This window comes from Gasterosteus aculeatus, chromosome 20, assembly GCF_964276395.1.
Source record: "Gasterosteus aculeatus chromosome 20, fGasAcu3.hap1.1, whole genome shotgun sequence".
NCBI classification, from domain to species: domain Eukaryota; kingdom Metazoa; phylum Chordata; class Actinopteri; order Perciformes; family Gasterosteidae; genus Gasterosteus; species Gasterosteus aculeatus.
Genome location: NC_135707.1, coordinates 4,970,593 through 4,989,000, shown reverse-complemented (window position 1 = coordinate 4,989,000; position 18,408 = coordinate 4,970,593). Strand labels below are relative to the sequence as shown.

Genomic DNA, 18,408 nt, shown 5'->3' with positions numbered 1-18,408 from the left:
GTGTGCCAAAAACCAAGGTGGAGGTTAAAACAAGTGCAGGAACAGCATCCGAAACACACACACACACAAACAGATACACACACATAGACAATGCTTCTGCTATCAAATGCTGTACAACCACAAGACATCTGTGCACAGATGTGCTACTTCTGGACATTGAATTTTCGTACACGTGTTGAAACGTGAGCAAACATTAAACATTAATTGCCTCCGTCAGCATGTTTTCACACCAGGATTCTTTTTTGTAGATTGAAGATTGTCAGATCAAATATATTAAGATCCAACAAAGAAAGGCAGATTTTAAAATCTACACGTCCTGCTTCTGCTGCTCCTTTTTTCCCGCCATCAACACCTTTCCACTCAGTCACAGGAGGTGTGACAAGATGACATTCATGTGAATGTCACCTTGAAATAACACTTTTTCCTTCTTTCTTTGCTACTGAGTTTAACTGTGTTCACACGTTGTCTGAAACGCTTCCGCCAAAAAAAGAAAGCCGCTCTAATTTGCCCGCTCAAAAGAAAAGATGTGGCGCAAGGACGGGCGGGGGGGTCGCGTCATTTCACGGCTTTGGACGGCGCTCCAGATATCGCAAATGTTTGTGCACGAGCATTGAGAGAGCAAGGACAACAACCAGGAGGACAGGCTCGACCCTGCACGCGACGATCTGGATCCCGACGAGGAAGTCGTGGACAAAAACAAAAGTCAAATGAAAATGAAAAATACGAAGGTCCGCCGACCAAACGCCCTCGTGCAGTTTGCGCGGACGAAGCGGACAAATCGATTTTTTGCAATTACATAGAGCAAACATCGCAGCAGGTGGGAGGCATCGGCGACGTGTCGGATCTGGGTTTGTGGCTGTTATGTAATTAACGTTTTGCATTGCGGATTACATTTGAGTACAAAAGCCCTAAAATAAAATACCAGGCAAACCCCCACCAGAACAAAAATAAACCCGGCTCGTCATTTGAGAAGGCATTCTTCTTCTAAAAGACTCCTCAATGTGCTACCGACGAGAAATAAGAGAAAATACTTCTGAAAAGGACATTCGCGGCTCCACAGAGTGCGCCTTTTTTCAGAGATGGCACATGGAAACGTAACTGGAAAATCAATTGGTTCACCATCTCTTTATAAATGATGTGTAATCTTCCACAACATTGCAGTTTCATTGTCATTTATATTTCCCTTTGTGTTGCCGGTCGTAATGTAATTGTGTGCATTTGGCCGTAATGTCTGCATCCTACCAACACGTTCATATGGTTTTGTTATTTGGATATTATCAATGTTTTTTTGTGTGTGTCATTTGATTGTATAATTTAGTAAGCGTGAGTGGTGTCTATCTCTTTCTGTAAGTCTGTGTGTGTGTGTGTGTGTGTGTGTGTGTGTGTGTGTGTTAAGAGCCAACATGTACAGGGGAGCAGCAGTCTCATGGCTGCAGGAGCAGAGCAGCAGCAGCCTGATATCAGCTCCTGTTGAGTCTGATTACACCCAGCGTGAGAGAGGGGGGAGAATAAGAGAGAGAGAGAGAGAGTTAGTGCAAAACAAGACAGAAGGAAGCGAAATGCAACGAAAAGACTGTCAGGGAATGTGCGAATGTCAGAGAGAAAACAAAAGCGTGAGTGTCAGCAACAAAGGATGGAAGGGACGTGTAAAAGAATTGTAGTGGCAGATAAAAAAACAGAATCAATCAGTGCACTTAAGTGACTGTGTTACTGTCAGATTTCTGCAGTAATCAGATTACCTAAATGTCATGTTAACAAGAAAGCCGGTGTCCATAATTGGGGTGCTGCGATTTAGGTTTCCCTAATCGCCTCGTTAGATATCTTCTGGAGAAAAGACTTTGTAGTGGGAAAGCAGAGCATGAAGGCAAAGATTTGCCGATGCGAAAGCGTTTCGAATGAATTGAATCAAAGTCGGAGCAGAATTTAAAGTCACGCAGCCTCCAAAAATATTAATAAATCAGGTTTTAGAAAGAAAATCTGTAAAATAAAATTAAAATAATGAATTAAACATCCTGGAAAACATAAAGTTGAGAATGGGAGAGAATGCAAACTGCAAAAAAAAACAACCTGTATTGTCAATATAAATCATGTCAAATGAAAGCTGGCGAGTGTCGAGTTTGGACGCGTGCTTCGAGGCAGCAGTGGGTTCATTAAGAGATTTTACAGCTAGTGATTAAAACAATTCTTCCACCGGCGGCGGCTTCGTGCAGCACGTCTCATCTAACAAGCTTTGCATTGATGTCGATGGAAGATACTTCTGTCCGTCCGGTTGAGTCACGCTCCTCTTCTCTTTCATTTGTTGGTCACTTGAGCAGAACAACATTCGTCTGAAGTTGTGTCAGGCGGCCCGGACCAAGTCTCCCTCCAGCTCTGTTTCGGTCTCCAGCTGCTCCCCTCTGGAAACATCTGGCTCTTTACGCTCGCTTCACGATTCACGACATTCGCCCTGATTTTCCACGCGTGAAAATGTTTTTGGAGATCCAACGATCAGATCAACGGGTAAAGTCCACCAACCCGACCTCCTCCCCACCCGGACTCCCATCCACTCACTTGATGATCCAGAAGCAAAATACCTTCCTCTCCAGAAGAAGAATTCACATGCAAAGACCAAGAGCCAGATGGTCGCCAGACGAATCCCGCAGGTTAATATCTAAATATCTGGAAACCTGAGGGAGGGGTCTGTCTCACAAATAGGACACATGTAGGAAAACATCTAGTCCGGCACGTTGGTGTTTAAATGTGACGTAGCAGAGTTTGGAACTTGGCTTCAGCGGCTCATTGCTTCAGTGCACCGGCTGTAGTTCCTACCGTTCTTCGTCTGCAGCGTGGGGCCATTGCTCCTAGAGAGAGGGGGGGGGGGGGGGGTGAGACAGGAAGGGAGAGAGAGGGAACAGTCAGAATAAAGAAAAACGAGCGAGCCGGAGATGCAAGCATGGGAAAGGGGAATAGGATCAAATAAATGAGATGCAGCGGGTGGAAATGCGAGCAGAGTGAGAGTCAGAGAAGCAGAGTTGACACATAAAACAAACACGAGACACCCAGAGAGAGACACACACACACGTTGGTGAAGAGGAGGCTGTTGCTGTAATAAAATAAATAAAATAAGAGTAGATAGACACATCGGAAGAAGAGTAAAGACAGAAAGAAGGGGGGGGGGGGACCCGTGTGTGGAGGGGGGAGGAGAGGAGGAGCAGACAGACAGCGGAGAAGGGGGAGCTAAAGAGGAGGGGAGGGGAAGAGACGGGCGAGGGAGGACCAGTGCTACAAGCGAGAGAGAGAGAGAGAGGGAGGGGGAGAGGGAGGGAGAGAGAGGGAGGCAGATACGGGGGTCCACAGTCAGCGGCGGCGTGCAGAGAGCAGCATGCAGGCTGGCCGTTGAGGCTGCAGTCGGATTTGAACGCACATGCACAGACGCACACACCCCTGAGGAGTGTGTGGGACGTGCACGGGCTGCCGTCCATGGACACACACACACCGGCAGGGCAGCAGAGAGGACATACAGCGTGAGGAGACATGGAGAGCAGCATGTTTTTTGGTGAGTGTGCTTACATGTTTGTTGTAATTTCATCCTCTCGTTTTATTTGTAGGTGTGTGTCTGTCTGTGTGTGTGTGTGTGTGTGTGTGTGTGTGTGTGTGTGTGTCTGTGCAGAATCCCTCATCTAAATGTGTGTTTTCTCGCTTGTTCTGGATACTGAAAGCAAGAAGAGAAGAAGCGGTGGTTTTCATTAGGAGAAAAAGAGTGTGAAGTTACACACCTGGGTTGTTTTGTGTGTGTGTGTGTGTGTGTGTGTGTGTGTGTGTGTGTGTGTGTTCCCGTCCCCTACACTCGGGTTGCCTGTTTCTTGTCGTGCAAACTAAAGACGAGGGAAAAAAGAGCCGCCTGCACACAACAACAAGAAGAAGCGATGAGAAAGGAAGTGTGAAGTTGCGCACCGAACTGTTGAGAGGAGCCGCTCACCAGGTAGCCCTCTTCCTCTTCCTCTTCCTCACCTTCTGGTTTATTACACCCAATCCCAGGCGGATGGAACCCAGGCTTTGGTTTCCACGTGTGGCCGTTCGAGCGGCTGACCGTCCAAATGAGATCGGGGACGCGCGGGTCGAGAGCACACTTGATATTCTCGGAGGAAGGCCCCTTCCATTAGATTTGATGGAGGAGGCTTAGGGAGACTTAATGCTCCTCTTCAAGGGCTCTTCTCACGGCCGGCTTACGGTCACACAGGGAGGGGGGGGGGGGGGGGGGGGGGATCCGGAGTTCTGAGAGGGGTGATTAGTTATGAAAGACTCTTTTTTTTCTCATTCCGGTGGATTAAAGTGACCCGGAGTCACAGAGCGAGGCTTGTACGGTCTGATTACGCCGTGCACGGGGGGGAGGAATCAGCTGTCAGCTCTTTGAGATCCACCAGGTCAGGTGTGCGGGCTTCTGGAGAGCAGGCGGGTGATGCAGGTCTGGTTAGCCGGTGAGATGGGTTTTGGAATGTGGCCCCTTTTTTGACCCCCCCCCCCCCCCCAAAAAAAAAAAAGAGATGGAGAAGCTGGAGACAGCCTCAAGGAAAGAGCGGCTCGGGCGGGTCGCTGCGGTTTTGTGGGTTTTCCGTGCTTCGTTTTTCTCAGACAAAATACGGTGAAACGTCTTCTCTCACTCGGTGTGAAACAACACAACAACGGGAGTAAAGGTCAGCGGGAGTAAAGGTCAGCGTGTGCGTCGACCACGCGGCTCTGAGAAAAAGGGGATGGTGTCACTTAAGAGGGTTGATAATACAGCTCTGCTGATTCATCATGAGACCCCTTGACCTCTTTACCAACAAGGCACCGACATGGAGAAGGAAAGGAGAATAAACAGAGCGTAAGTTGCATTAAACGCCGTCCTCGTGCAGCAAAAGGCAAAGCGCACCACAACCCGGCAGGCTAATGGATCTTGAGTGCGCGCTGCAATCATGCGAGCTTTCAGAGTCGTCGGGGCCTCGTATGGAAATCTATCCGGCGCGACGCCGTTTAGCGGCGCGCTAAGCGTCTTTCTGGTTAACCTGCAGAATTACACAGCTGTGTTTATTAGGCAGCGAGCGCTACAGCGTGCTAACAGGCGGGAGGGGGGGGGTTGCGTACCTCGGGGTCAAACGCACGCGATGGAATGTCACGAGAATGCGGTGAGTTTACCTTGTGAAGGTTAAGTGGAAAATCTGTGAAAGTGAAGCTTTAACGAGAAAAAGAAAAAGGAAAAGAGCGAAGGCTTTAAATCCGCCCTTTGTGCTCACTTTGTTTGATGTAATATGGGTGAAATGGTTTTATTGAAGGGAAGCACTGATCTCAGACCATGTTAAGGGGCCAGAGAATCCAATCAGCGCGCTCCAGGAAAAACACAGCGGCGTTAATCACGTCTGCGGCGTCATCCGCATACAAATGACTCCCGGCGATATTCAGATTGATCTAATAATAATTGGATTTCTGTTTGCCGAGGGAAGCAGGAAGGTTTCGCGTTTGGAGGCATCTCTCGGCCTCTCTGGACGGATCTTATCTGAGGAGCAGCCGGGTTCAGGACGTTAACGGGCGGCGGAGGCAGAGCAGCACAAGATGATTAATTATTAATGCCGGTCGGCGTCCTCCAGACATCATTTTAACTCTCCCTCTCTCGACCGCCGCAGGAACGCTTCAGCGCAGATAAGGGAATCTGTGAGGACGGGCGGTGCAGAGGACGGCCCGCGTCACTAAACAAGGCCTCGGAGGGAACGGGTGAACAAAGGCCAGCGGGGGGCGGGGGCTTTTCATCAATTCTGATCCTTTTCAAAGATTTTCAGCCCGATCGCATCTCAGTTTCATTACACTCGTGGGCAAAGCGGGCGCAGAAAAAAAAAAAAATGAAGAAAAAAAAACGAAGAACCTCCAAAGAGCCGCGGGTTCAGCGGGTGTCGACTGGTTTGTGGTAATTTAATTAAGTGTGGTGTTTAAGAGCACGAGCTCCCCCGGAGCGCAATACATCTGCGTTCATGAGTTTGGTTTCGCCACTCTGGGAGGAACCGGCAAAAAAGCACGCGCGCACTTAACCGCAACCATTAAATGTGACACATGTGATCCGCGTGTCACGTTTGCACGCGCACCCGGCCCGCGTTCATCATCGGCAGCTGCAAATAAGGCGGACGACAGTGAAAAGAAATCGTGGGCAAAATCTCATTTGAATTCCTCCTTCCGGGGGCCGCTGATTGGTTGGTGGCTCTCGGGTTCGTTGTGGCCAGCGCTCTGCAGCTTTGTGTGAGGCCTCAGATACGAATCTGTGACCACATTTCTACACCGACCAACATTTCACAACTTCAAATTCTTCCATTTAACGAGCGCATACTTGCTTTCAGCGAGTCGCGGCGGGGAGCCCCCACTTCATTCGCCGTGTAAACACACAGTTTCATTCAATCATTCAATCTTTTCATTCTCATCATTATTTCGTTGGCTTTGACTGATTACTTTTGTCTTGATCGCCTCATGAATGCCCCTTACAGAAAAACAGGATATGAGGCCAGAGTGAATTCTTTTTTTTCCCTCCCCCCCCCAAGTGTTTTATTCTGACTCTGACAGTCTTCTGCTAGTTATTTTAATGACTCTCACCAGATGACCTTTCGGCGAGGAGGTAGTCGCTCTGGAGAGACTCTCCACCCGGGGAGTCACGATATGGAACTCAAACTTCAACTCATTTTCTTTTTTTTCGACCCAAATCAAGTGAAATACGGACACCTCTTGCAAACAAAGTTGTAATTATGACTTCCGTCTGTGGCCGAGCCTTCGGGAACTGGCCTTTTCTGTCTGCCGGAGTGATGCAGCATGTGTGTGTGTGTGTGTGTGTGTGAGTGGGACTCAGAGGTTCAAGGTCATATCAGCAGCCAGGTTCCACCTTACAATACAACACTCTCGGCTGCCGCAGGCTGGAATGCGTCATTATGCTCGGGCACGTTGGCCTGAGTGTAATTGTTGCACGCCGACTTTCAAAACACGAGACAAAAGAAATGAAAGTGGTCCTTTTAGGCCTCAAACGGGTGGAGCTCCCTGAAGGTATGTGAGGTCACGGGAGGTTAAATCCAGTTAACAGTGCGTCCGGTACGTACATTTACAAATCTGGATTCTTTCTTGGCTTCACGCATGGAATCTTATCCGAGCATTATGTTGAATCCCGTCTGTACTGTCGGTGCATGTATGCGACATACCACGTATTTCTCACTAACTTTCTATATTTCCATAATTGCATTACGGGTATTTTGACATGGAGCCTCTCTGTTTTAAGTTTAAGGAAGAGCTTGGTGCTTGGAAAAATAATTACCGGAGTAACCGGAGCTGCTTGGTGTCGCTTTTATTTCAGCCCTTAAATATGACTCCGTCACATGGTTTTAACTTGTGCCACCCCAAAATAAAGACATGTAGTTGCTCGTTTAAAATGGAAGCAGCCAACTTGTATCTGATCCCAGCGTGGCTGTAGACTGTTGATTAAAAACATATAGTCTTATACTTTAAACCAGGAAGTTAAAAAGGGGCCTTTTTGATTTCCGCGCAGCTGCAACATTAAACTGTAACACAATAGTTTTAATGAGTGTGTCTACGTAGAAACATTCTGAATGCACGGTTATACTTTTAGATTATTGCTATTCATTCTGAAGCAAATTGTACCAATATTTCTGCTGCCGGTGGAGAGAAAATCTTCTTCTGTGTGTTAAAAAATAAAATAAAGAACCCTTCAGACTTCAGCCGAGGTGACACGTCACATTCCATCTCCATCACCCAGCGAACCAAACCCCCCCGCCAAACAAACCCAGCTCAGCTTGTCAATCTCCATCCCCCTGCAGACTAATCCTGCACGTCGGGCCCTGGGGGGGGTTTGAATGGCCTGTTTTGACTTTTTTGGGGCGGGGCGGGAGGGGGGGGGGGGGGGGGGGGGGAGAAGAGTGCCTTCGGGCTGACGTCAGGCCGCCCCGCCGAGGGTGAACGGCGCGCTTTGCTGAAGTCGGGTCCAAGGCGTGTGTTCTTCTTCCAACAGATGGCAGCGCTCCGGCGACGGGAGGGGGGGGACAGAAGGGGTGGGGACATGGTGAGATGGGGGGGGGGGCAGTTTGCGGTTATTCACTCATTCTCCTACGGTCTTTACAACTTTTGCTTCTCATTTACCCCACAACCCCCGACCCGGGGGACCGGAACTTTGATTGGACTTGACGGGGGTGTAATGCTGTATCTGCCAGCGCTTCGGACCCCCGCTGAGCGGCCCGGAGTTCCACTGTTGTTTAATGTGCAGCAATAAAAAAAAAAAAAATTCCTCCCTGTGGTTCTCATTACCGCTTTGCAAAATGTCTTCATAATTCCCAGAGTTTTGGAGGGCCGTGGCGTTTTCTTTTTTTTAATTCATTCTCATCCCAGAGTGTTGAAATCAACCGTGTGCTGTTTCCAATCGGTGGTTTACATAGCGCTGCGCTGGCGTAGTCGCACATGACAATAAAAGTGAAGTATTTACTCTTGTTTGTCCTGGAGACGTGAGGACCAGGCCTCCTCTGCCACTGACTCGTCTCAGATGACGCGCCGCGCTCGAGGTCGTCGTCCCGCCTCAGTTTGAGGGGACGTTTCAGGGAGAAAACATCTGTTTCGGAGGGATAAACATCGTAGCAGTGGTCCCCCGAATGTGCAACTTGTTCTCAGTGCGTAATTATTGTTTTCAACTTGTGGGTCTGGCGTGTGACTACCGTGCGGTTTTTGACCGTTTCTGCAGACATCTTTTCTTTTCGTCATCGTGATTAGCAGCAGAACCGCGCCAGAAGCAGCCTCCGAGCTTTGCAGGTGTTCGGCTCAGATGAAAATTGGGTTAGGGTTTGGCCCCGGAGCAAAGGCCCCTGGAATAAGGGTTTAGAAGGTGGGGAAGGCGCATTTGGCCGGCCACACATTAATCTGTTTGTGTCTCAACCAGCTCTTAGGAACTTTTACAATCCGACAAAAAGCTTAGAAGTGGACCTTGAATTGAGGTTATTTCGTCACAAACTCACGTTGGATGTTATCCCCCAAATGTGAGATTAATTTACGTCATTAAAAAAAAAGAGAAATTTGTTGGTTATTTTGGGGATTTCCATGCTATAAGTCACAGCAAATTTTGTAGCAAAAGTTGTTTCCACTCCTGGCATTAATCTAAATCAAATGAACTCATGCTGGAACTAATGTAAAGGATGTCTGCTTTGGCAGCGTTAAATATTTACTTAGATGACTAACAGACTTCACTGATACGCTGTGTAAAGGCTTTAATATGCACACTAAACAAACACACTGAAAGTTCAATTGGATCTAAGCTGAAAGATCAACATGTTGCCTTTGCTTTCCCCCCCTCCCGCAGGCAACACATGTCAAAATGGCCTCATGCCCACCTTGATGCGCCCCACCCTGCCGGCCGTCCAGACCTCGCTGGGCATGAAGCAGTTCCTCCCGTTTCCGTTGGATACGACCACAGCGGTGAGCCTCTTCCCGGGATTCAACGCGGTGAGTCACATCCTCGATTTATAGATCTAAATGTACGTATAAGATCAAATGTCTCCTACGGGGACCCGTTGAACATCTATTTGAATCGATGCTTTTGAATCTCTAGTGGTTGTGTATATGGAAGGAATCTGTTGACACTGCACTTAAGAGGAGGACGTCTTTCTGTGGGAGAGATGATGTGAGATGTTTTTAATGCAAGCATTAGTCATCGCATCTCATTTCTCTTTTAGAAAGATTTTTTTTTTAAAAGCAACAGAGGCCCAAACGGGAAAGCCAAGTAATTATTTTACATTCCTGACAGTTTGCATTTTGTACCCTATTGTGGAGATCTATTGGCAGCTCTGTCTTCAGGCTCTCACATCACAACTCATCAAGTGAAAGCAGGTTATTTCTCTTTGAGGAATTGAGTCAAGTTCATCTCCTTCTTAATATCCACATCTGTTATGAAGTACATATATTTATGAGACCTATTTTACGGGAGAAAATGCGTCAGTTGGTATTCTACTCGTCTACAACATTAAAGACGTGTGTTTTGAGATGTGCAGTAAGTGCTTCGAATGCCTCTTTGAAAACCTCTATCACAGTAACAGTAAAAGGCCTTTTAGCGAATCTTTTGTGAGGTGCTCGGAGCGATGCAATTTTGAGAAACGTGCTCCATGTTGCTGTCATTTGGAGTGCGATGGTCCTGATGGGTATCACCTTCTTCTCAGATTGCGATACGTTGTGCACCGTCTGAAGAAAGCAAAGGTTCCTCTGCAGAGGTGTCGCAAATCATCTGACTACACTTTCTATGTGTTGCACTACAAGTGGACCTCAAGCTTAGCTTTGATTTATATGATGCTCTCTATCATCAATCCTGTGTAACATAAATCAAGTAATTATTTAAAACGTAATGTTACTTATTAACGTTTCTGTCAAGATGTTCAACATCTAAAGAAAATGTTCGCTGAAAACATTTACTTGTTTTCCCACAAAATCTAATCTTACAAAACCATTTAGCCTGAAGCGACTGACACAAACGACGTTTTGGATAATTGATTTTGGTTATGCAAGTAAAAACGTCTGAATGTGGCGATTTGCATCGTGTCGGATTAAAGCCAATTATCTTCAGGAATTGGACCTTTTTCAGTATTTACTGACAAACAAACCAAACCATTAATTGATTAATACAGAATAAAACAAATCAGCAGACACATTAGGAAATGAAAATCATGACGTTCATGCATCAATAAGAAATACGTCCCGTCCTTTCCTGTCGGCTTTGTAAATATATTACTGCATCACGGCTCAACTGTTTATCTGTTTTGCCGACGTGGACCTTTTTAAATAACTCTCTTAGAGCTCATTGTTTTTTAAACAGGCGTGTCGTGTTTCAGAGACTACCTCTTTAATGGACCTTTTCTCCTGCATTAAGCATTAAGGTGGAGAGAGCTTCCTGAAATGCAAAGCCGGTACGACGCCGCTACACACACCTTATTGGATTTGCAATCGGTGAGGCGATGCTTTTTAAATGGAGCACTCGCCCCGCCGTGCACTTACGGTAGCAGGACTCTCGTGCACGCTGGCAATGATCTATTGATCTTATTTTTTGAGAGTGGAAAGTAATTATGAGGAAGTATGTGGCCTCACGTGGCTTGAAATCAGTGAGTTCATCGAAATAAACCGCAATGACTGTTGAAAGAAGAAAAACCCAGACAGATAAAAGTCAAAAGGGGTTTTTCTTCTTCTTTTTTTCTTCCAAGTGTCTTTCTATTGAATCACAAGGACATCTCCACATAAATCATCTGGGAAGAGACGTCGTAATATGGCACACAGCTGGATAACACTGAGAAAAAAATAAAAAATAAAAAGAGAAAAAGAAAGATAACGTAAAGGGAGACAGAGAAAGTTCAGCGTCCCGGCTAATCTCTATTTAACTGACTTGTCTGCAGATAATGTGCAAAACACTGGGAAGCCTCCGAGTGTTGCAAAGCTGGTACTAAATGAACACAAAATAATCCCCCTCTCAAACACATTCTCTTCTCGCGTGGCTCGTTCCTCCGAGATCCTGATCTCCTTGATCAGCAGGCAGAGCTTCGTGGTGACGACTTGACACTCGAGGAAAAAGTTCCTCTCTTCTTTGACTGAAGTCTCCTTCCAAGGGTGCGACACGTGGAGCCTCGGTGCCGGCGCGGAGGTCTGATCGGGTTCTGATGGGGAGGGACCTCTTTCACACGCCTTAGAAACGGGGGTTTGAAGTGATGAGATGTCAAATTCTGTCCTGGATTCAAATTATTAGTCGAGGAAAAGGTAAAAAGCTAATTGTATTTAAAAGTAAAGCAACAGACGTAGAAGACATTTTAGAAAAGATTATTAGACAATGTAGAATAGTGGCCGTATTGTAAGCTTCCCTTTCACAACACAATTCATTTGGAATTTAAGACTTAAGAAATGAGAACAAATCACACGATGATAAAAAGAGGGTATCAAATTGGCAGATCTCTTGTTAAATATAAAACATATAATACTTGGTTTTACATTTTCCTTTGAGACGTCACATTAGAATGTAAAACGCTTTCCAAATGTCGATGCTGCTATATTATCTTAAATAACTTTCTCTGCTTTAACTAAAATGCTGCTTTCTGCCGCCGCAGATGTGGCTTCAGTCAAGCAGTTTATTAGAAGATGTGGATCTCTGATTGTAAATCGTGCACAGAAACCGAGCAGCTGTTTCGATTGAGTGCAGCGCATTTGGTGATTTGCAGATGAAGCCGAAGTTGGTTTCCATCTGAACTCCCACTGACAGCGCTCTCTTTAAATCCGCTGGAGATGAGGTCAGATCTCCTCATGTGCCTCCGGGGCTGCGTAAACATAAACGCCCCCCCTATTAAAAAAAAAGATAACACACGCCAAATAATCCTATAGCTGCTGACATTTCTTTCCAGCAAGAACACACTTGAACCCGGGAAAGCTCGTAATAATGGTTGCATGTCCACATCTGTCCACATCAATGGTTGCATGTCCACGTGTGCATGTGATGGGTCTGAAACCACAGTACACTGACACAATCAGGGAGTCTTCAGCCGCAGGGGAAGAGACGACGTTTGTTATCCCGCTGCTCATTCTCGCGCTCTGTCTTTTGTCCCTCGTCGGCCTCTTAATTCACCGAAATGTAACAGAAAAATGTGCCTTGGGGGTCAAAAAAAAAAAAGACCCCATGCGTGTAACTACATGTTCCCATTAGACATACTCATAAAGGCCTTTCAGGAGGCTCAAGTTTGAAAGGAGCTTTTCAGACAAACATGTTGTAGTTTAGCGAGCAGGAAAAAAGGTCATGTTTTTTTTAATGTGACGAGCAGTTTGAGCTACTTTGTGTCTTCTTTTCTCATTTGACTGTATCCAAACAACGTGGCTGCTCCACACTGCGCATGTGTGATGTCACACCTGTACGCGGTGTCCCAGACTTCATCGGACGTCTGGCAGAACACATCTACAAGGGAAACCTAAACGAGATAATCCCAGTCGCTCAAAGTAGTAGATTTTAAGTAGAAGAGTTCAAAGATGAAATTAAGGAACTCTCAAACATGCTCTGCTTTACACAATGTTTACTAAGAGACCAAATCAAGTGAGAAGTAGAATCATTTTCTCATAGACTTTGATACAATTAAGACTAAATTTCGCAAACGCAGCCGTCGCCCCCTGCTGGATATTAAAGGAAGGCGGGTTTAAGACACTTTTCACACCCAGAGGTCGCTGCCTGACCCTTAACCCCACGAAGGCTGTTGACTGATGTCATAAAGTCTGGATTGTTTCATGCTTCCTTTTTTCCCCCCCAGCGACCCTCTTAAGTCCTTGCCAATGCTTCACCGTCGGGATGATATTGTGCAGGTCAGAGTGGCGCCTGGTTACAATTGAGGTCAAAGGGATCAATCTTTCTTCGGAGGATCTTGCTTGTCACAGACTGAGAGTCTTTTAGTGCCTTCGTCTATCAGCTGCTGGAGGTTTCTTCCATCTCCCCCATCAGGATCGATTACGTTACTCGTCTGTTTTCACATCATCAAGGAAAGGACTCAGTGTTGCTTTGTTTCTCTTTGGCTTCAGAGAAGCTAAAATGAAAAAAAGATGAACGGTGCGTCACATTTCGATGTCTCGACCATTCGAGGTGCAGTTAAATCCTTCAACTCACGTGACATTGAAAAGTCGTTTTGACTCACCTTTCGACCTAAACGTGCCGCGTGTGTCAGGATGTGTCGCATTTCACCGTTCAGAGAATAAAAGAAACAGAAAGTGAGCTTCGCAGAACTTTAGTGATTGCTCTGCAACCTTTCAATTGATGTGATCGTGGAGGTTGCAATTGAGATTGCCACCTTGAAGGATGGCTGGAGGAACCCGGGGGCGGTGGGTTACGGGCGTGGAGAGGAGAGGGGAGGGGAAGGGGGGCAGATTGGTGTGTAATGAAAGTGAAAAGTGGGAAAGGGTGTTTTTTTTGTGGAGAAGGTGTACGTGTGTGTTGGGGGTCGTCTGCCTCTGGCCCTGGAAATAAGATCCATCTTGGCCCGCAGCTTACATTCGTCTTGGAAAAACAATACAAACTCCATTTGCCCCTGTAGAGTAATCAGTAATCGGGATTCATCCATTCCACGTGCAGATCTGAAGACATCGGGAAATTGCTTTGCAGTCGTGCCGGGGCAGCGACACACGGGCCGCCGCGTGCACCAACAGCAGCACCTCGGCCCATTTCCACGAGCGCACGCCCTCCGCTACGGCAGCATCACATGTGCACAAAGCGAAGTGAGAGCGATTCTTTGCGTTCGGGGGTTCTGGAAGTAAAAATCCCATTTGTTTTTTGGCCCCGGTGTAACGGGCTGGTTGTTCCATGAATCGTGCTCGTTGGCGGCTACTGGGAGAAATGGTTGAGCTTTTACAGGTGGAGACAGACCGACCCTGCGGGCCCAATGTTGACGTTTCGGGGGCTCTCTCAAATCATCGGCGCTTTTAACTGTCACTGAAAAGCCTTATTAATTAATGTTAAAGTTTTAACTAACTATAACCCTTGTGCTACTGTCACGTATCAAAACGCTGTCCGCGAGGTTTGCTTATTTTTGCCAGTATTGTGAAATGGCGCAATGTCCTATTTCCATTAAGAATGGATCCGGTGACTTTGTTTCATTTGATAGTTGTCGGCTGTAGTCACGTATTGTCAAGTTGTTTTCCCTCTTTGTTGTATGAAGCATTTTAACATCTTTAACTTATTGTTGCGATTTTACGGCACTGAACTCATCCGCCAGATATTCTTTGTTGATAACATGTAGTTGGACATCGTAAAAAGGATAATAATCAAAAACATGGATTCTCGATAGTAAAACTAAGACCAGAACCCCCCCCCCCCCTCCCCCCACTTCCCCTTGTTCTTAATCCTTTTTCTTTCTTCCAAATGACGAACGATCACTTGAATCTTCCTAAACGAAAAGAGAAGAGCAAAGGGTGAGTCCTGCTGTTTTGCAGGCCCGTAAACACGTAATGGAGTCAGTAAATTGTCTCCCCCCCCCGGGGGGAGGGAGGCGTGCAAGACCGCAGAAACAATGATCAAAGCCGGCGCGCGAGCGGCACCACCGGGTGGGGCCTCAACCCGCAACTTCCCTCCAGCGAGCCACACCTGCTGCGGCGGAGCGCAAGCGCCTCTCCGTCTGACGCCGCGAACCCTTATCGTTCACCTCTGGGGCTCCTCGACCCCCGGCGAACCCCGTCGGAGGCCTCGTGTCGGCGCAGCTCGTCTTGATGTGATAATATTTCACTGCGACTGGGGAAGCTGCCAGCTCGCCGCTCTCTCTCTCTCTCTCTCTCTCCGGGGCCGGTGGAATGCAGAGATAATATCAGGGGAGCGCGAGATGATTCTCCGTGGAGCCGCTTAGCGCCGACTTCGCAGGCGCGGCCCGAGTCTCTCGCTCCTCGTCTTAAGTGACCCAGCGGCGCCGCGCGGCGCGGTCACGCCAACGACTCTCAGAGCTCCTCCGGCCGTTTGGATGCTGTGAAATGTCAGGCTGAGTGCGATGAGCCGCGGACGGAGGAGCTGTGGGTCTGACAGCAGGGGGCTGCTTTCGCTTATTTGAAGGCGTTGCTGTGTGCTCGGGGTTCTTTGGAGGGGTTGGAAAAACGCGCCGGCCTTAAATGCCCACCTGCTCATCTTGGAACAGGGAACACTACTCCATGCGAGAAACTCAAGGAGGCATGTAGCAATTAAAGTTGAAGGTTGAGAACCAAATATCTGGGATTTCATACCAAACGCGACGGTTACCGAGGATGAAAAGAAGTGAAAGCTTTGAGTGGTTCACATCTATGACACATTTTCCATCACGAGGAAAAACGTGGTTGATCCTTCGCCAAGTCCGGCCCCTTCAACACACACTGGCCAATCGTTAGCTGAGTCTGATAGCATATGCTATGCTACGCTAGCAACTGAAGGTATACTGATATACTTGTTTTTGCTTTTTAATCAGTTTAAGTAAGTTAAGCTGTAGCCGGCTTCACATGAACAGTGTTGTACCTCTTTGTGATGTTTTGTTCTGTTTGGCGTCCTGGATGTATCCTTTAAATGCACATTGTAGATGTGTTCCGTCGGCTTTTTTCCCAAACCGCTTTATGTTTTATTTTTCGAGAGCTACACCCTGTTTATGACGGCGTGGGCTGCATGCTAACGGGGTTCCGACGGCTTGACTAAGTAGCGAAAGGGGGCGGAGCTTAACAAAGGATCAAAGCATTTTTTAATTACTTCCCACTTTCTCTAATCCTTTAGTATCCTTTTAGTATGAAATGCTGCAGTTTTATTTCAGCCGCAGGGAATATTAGAAGATGGGAAAATTACTTTCTTATGCAACCTCTGAAAGTTCCACATGGCAGCACAAGACATCAAGGTTGTCAACTATTGTTAGAGATGACAATGGGATCGGGAGCTTCAATTTCACAAATGTATAAGAAGAGCAGGATACTTCTCTGCCAGGAAAGCTCTGGTTTGCTTTACCCCATTGAGGTTTTTCCTCAAACGGAAATTGCCTCCAGGAATTGTTTGTATCAATAGATCTCCAGTATAACAATTTGCACGTTGCGAACATATGAAATCTGAGTGCTATTACCCTTAAAAGACAGCTGTGTGCGAGTTTCCCAGTGAGCTCGGATCTCCTACATCCGTCCCTCGGTAATCTCCTCCACCGCGTGTGCGTGCCTCAGCGCCGGCCTCACGCCGCACCGCGCTTCACTGTGAAAACACAACCAGCTGGATGCGAGCAGTCTGCACCTGCAACACAATTTCTCCCGTAATGAAAAGCACAGCAGTCCCCGGAGGGAGAGGACCACGGTGTCTCTTTGCACGGAGACATGGTTGTCTGGGGGGGGGGGATTTACGAGAGTGACAGGCTCCGCGGACTGAATCAACGTTTTGATGAGACGGGCCCCGGGGGGGCGGACGCAGTTGTATGAGGTCTTCATACACGGCGTGTTTGTCTTCATTGCTACTTTCCCCTCGGCGAAGGCTTCCTCATGATTTATTTCTCTCGAGCAGTGCTTTTCTTTTTGTGAGCTTACAGAAATTTGTCCCCCTTGGGCCCGGATAACTCAAACAAGGGACAACTGTAAATCATCTCTGCAGCAGAGCTCTTTTCGGGACGGCGGCCGCCGCCTTTTGGAAATGAAGAAACCTGTGGCTGAAAGTCGACGCTTTAAATTCTTTGCATGTGCAATGAAAAGCAATAACTGTCCTCGTGTTTCTTTTTGGGGAGTGCACGAAAATACAAAAGAGTTTGAGTGCTAATGTAGAGGATTCCTGCCCAGCAAAGTGAAGCAAGAAAAGAAAAGCAGGATTAGAAAAGTGGCGTTGTCGAGGTCCCGGCCTTGCAGGTGGCTCATGCATTTTGTCTATCTAAGGGCATTGATTTTGGAAAATCCAATAGATGGTCACACTCCTCGCGCTCCTCTCTCATTACCAGAGCGTACAGGCCTTGTTTGATATTCATGGTGGAATATTATGAGAAGATAAATCGTTTAATATTAGTTTTTATTGAACCCTGTCATGAGTGAGACGCTCTCCGCCGTCCTGTGGCTGAAGTCGAAGCGCTCTGGTAGAATGATGGATTAGAAATTAGCCTGTGAGGCAATTTAGATCGAACTCCATCCTCTTGAGCTCCCCTGCGTGCACGTTGATTTATACGCAGAAAACTTTTTATGGTATATGTTGAGACAAATACATTAGAATTAGAAAAAAAGAGTTCTTTATCAGAAAACAAAATATGACATGTCTGTGATACAGATTAAGTTTTCTTTGCTTCGCTTTGTTTGTATTTAACTCTGCTGTTGTTTTTATCACTGAACTTCAGAGATTCGTCATGTCAATCAAACAATGCGGGCGTGACTGTTACAACTTTTTACTCAGCATGTGTCCACCTGTGTCTCCGTCTGCAACATAATCAACAGTAATAGTATGCGCTGAAACGATGCTAAATATGCACGCTTTGCATGCATTTTCACATTCATTCATAGGTATAATTTGCGCTGTGGCGTGATGCTGTTTCACCTTTCTGCTTAACATACTAAATTATAGGGACATTTCCACTCAGTGAACGCATTGTTTCACCGACATGAGTCGTGTTTTAAACTGTAATCATGCTCCTTGTTTACTGTCTGCATTCTGATTGCGTGTTTATTTCAGTAACTGTGATGAATGAATATGGAAGAAGAAACATGCATTAAAAATCCCATCCCAAAAAAACAGCCTTTTGATAAAAGAAGAACTCCAAAATGTCTGTGTTGGGATCGTTTCTATTTTAGGAGGGCAGATGTAAAAGCAATGCTGACCCATTAGACCTTTAATGCGATGAAAATACCACGGGTGATTAGTTTACACGCTCCACGTGGAGCTGGAACACTGCTGGTGCTGCACGAGGACTGTGACTCTGA

General features: G+C 46.7%; 1 protein-coding gene across 2 annotated transcripts in view; it reads left to right on the top strand.

Annotated features, from left to right (window-relative positions):
- Positions 1 to 3,239: 3,239 nt before the first annotated feature.
- Positions 3,240 to 18,408, top strand: part of znf385d (zinc finger protein 385D) — a 54,523-nt gene continuing 39,354 nt past the window's right edge. Inside the window, exons 1-2 of one of the 2 annotated variants that reach the window (XM_040165967.2) lie at positions 3,240 to 3,535; positions 9,341 to 9,483. In XM_040165967.2, the coding sequence (XP_040021901.2) occupies positions 3,514 to 3,535; positions 9,341 to 9,483 (165 nt within the window). In that variant the 5' untranslated portion in view covers positions 3,240 to 3,513. The remainder of the gene's footprint in view (positions 3,536 to 9,340; positions 9,484 to 18,408) is intronic. The other variant, XM_040165968.2, reaches the window with a different exon arrangement.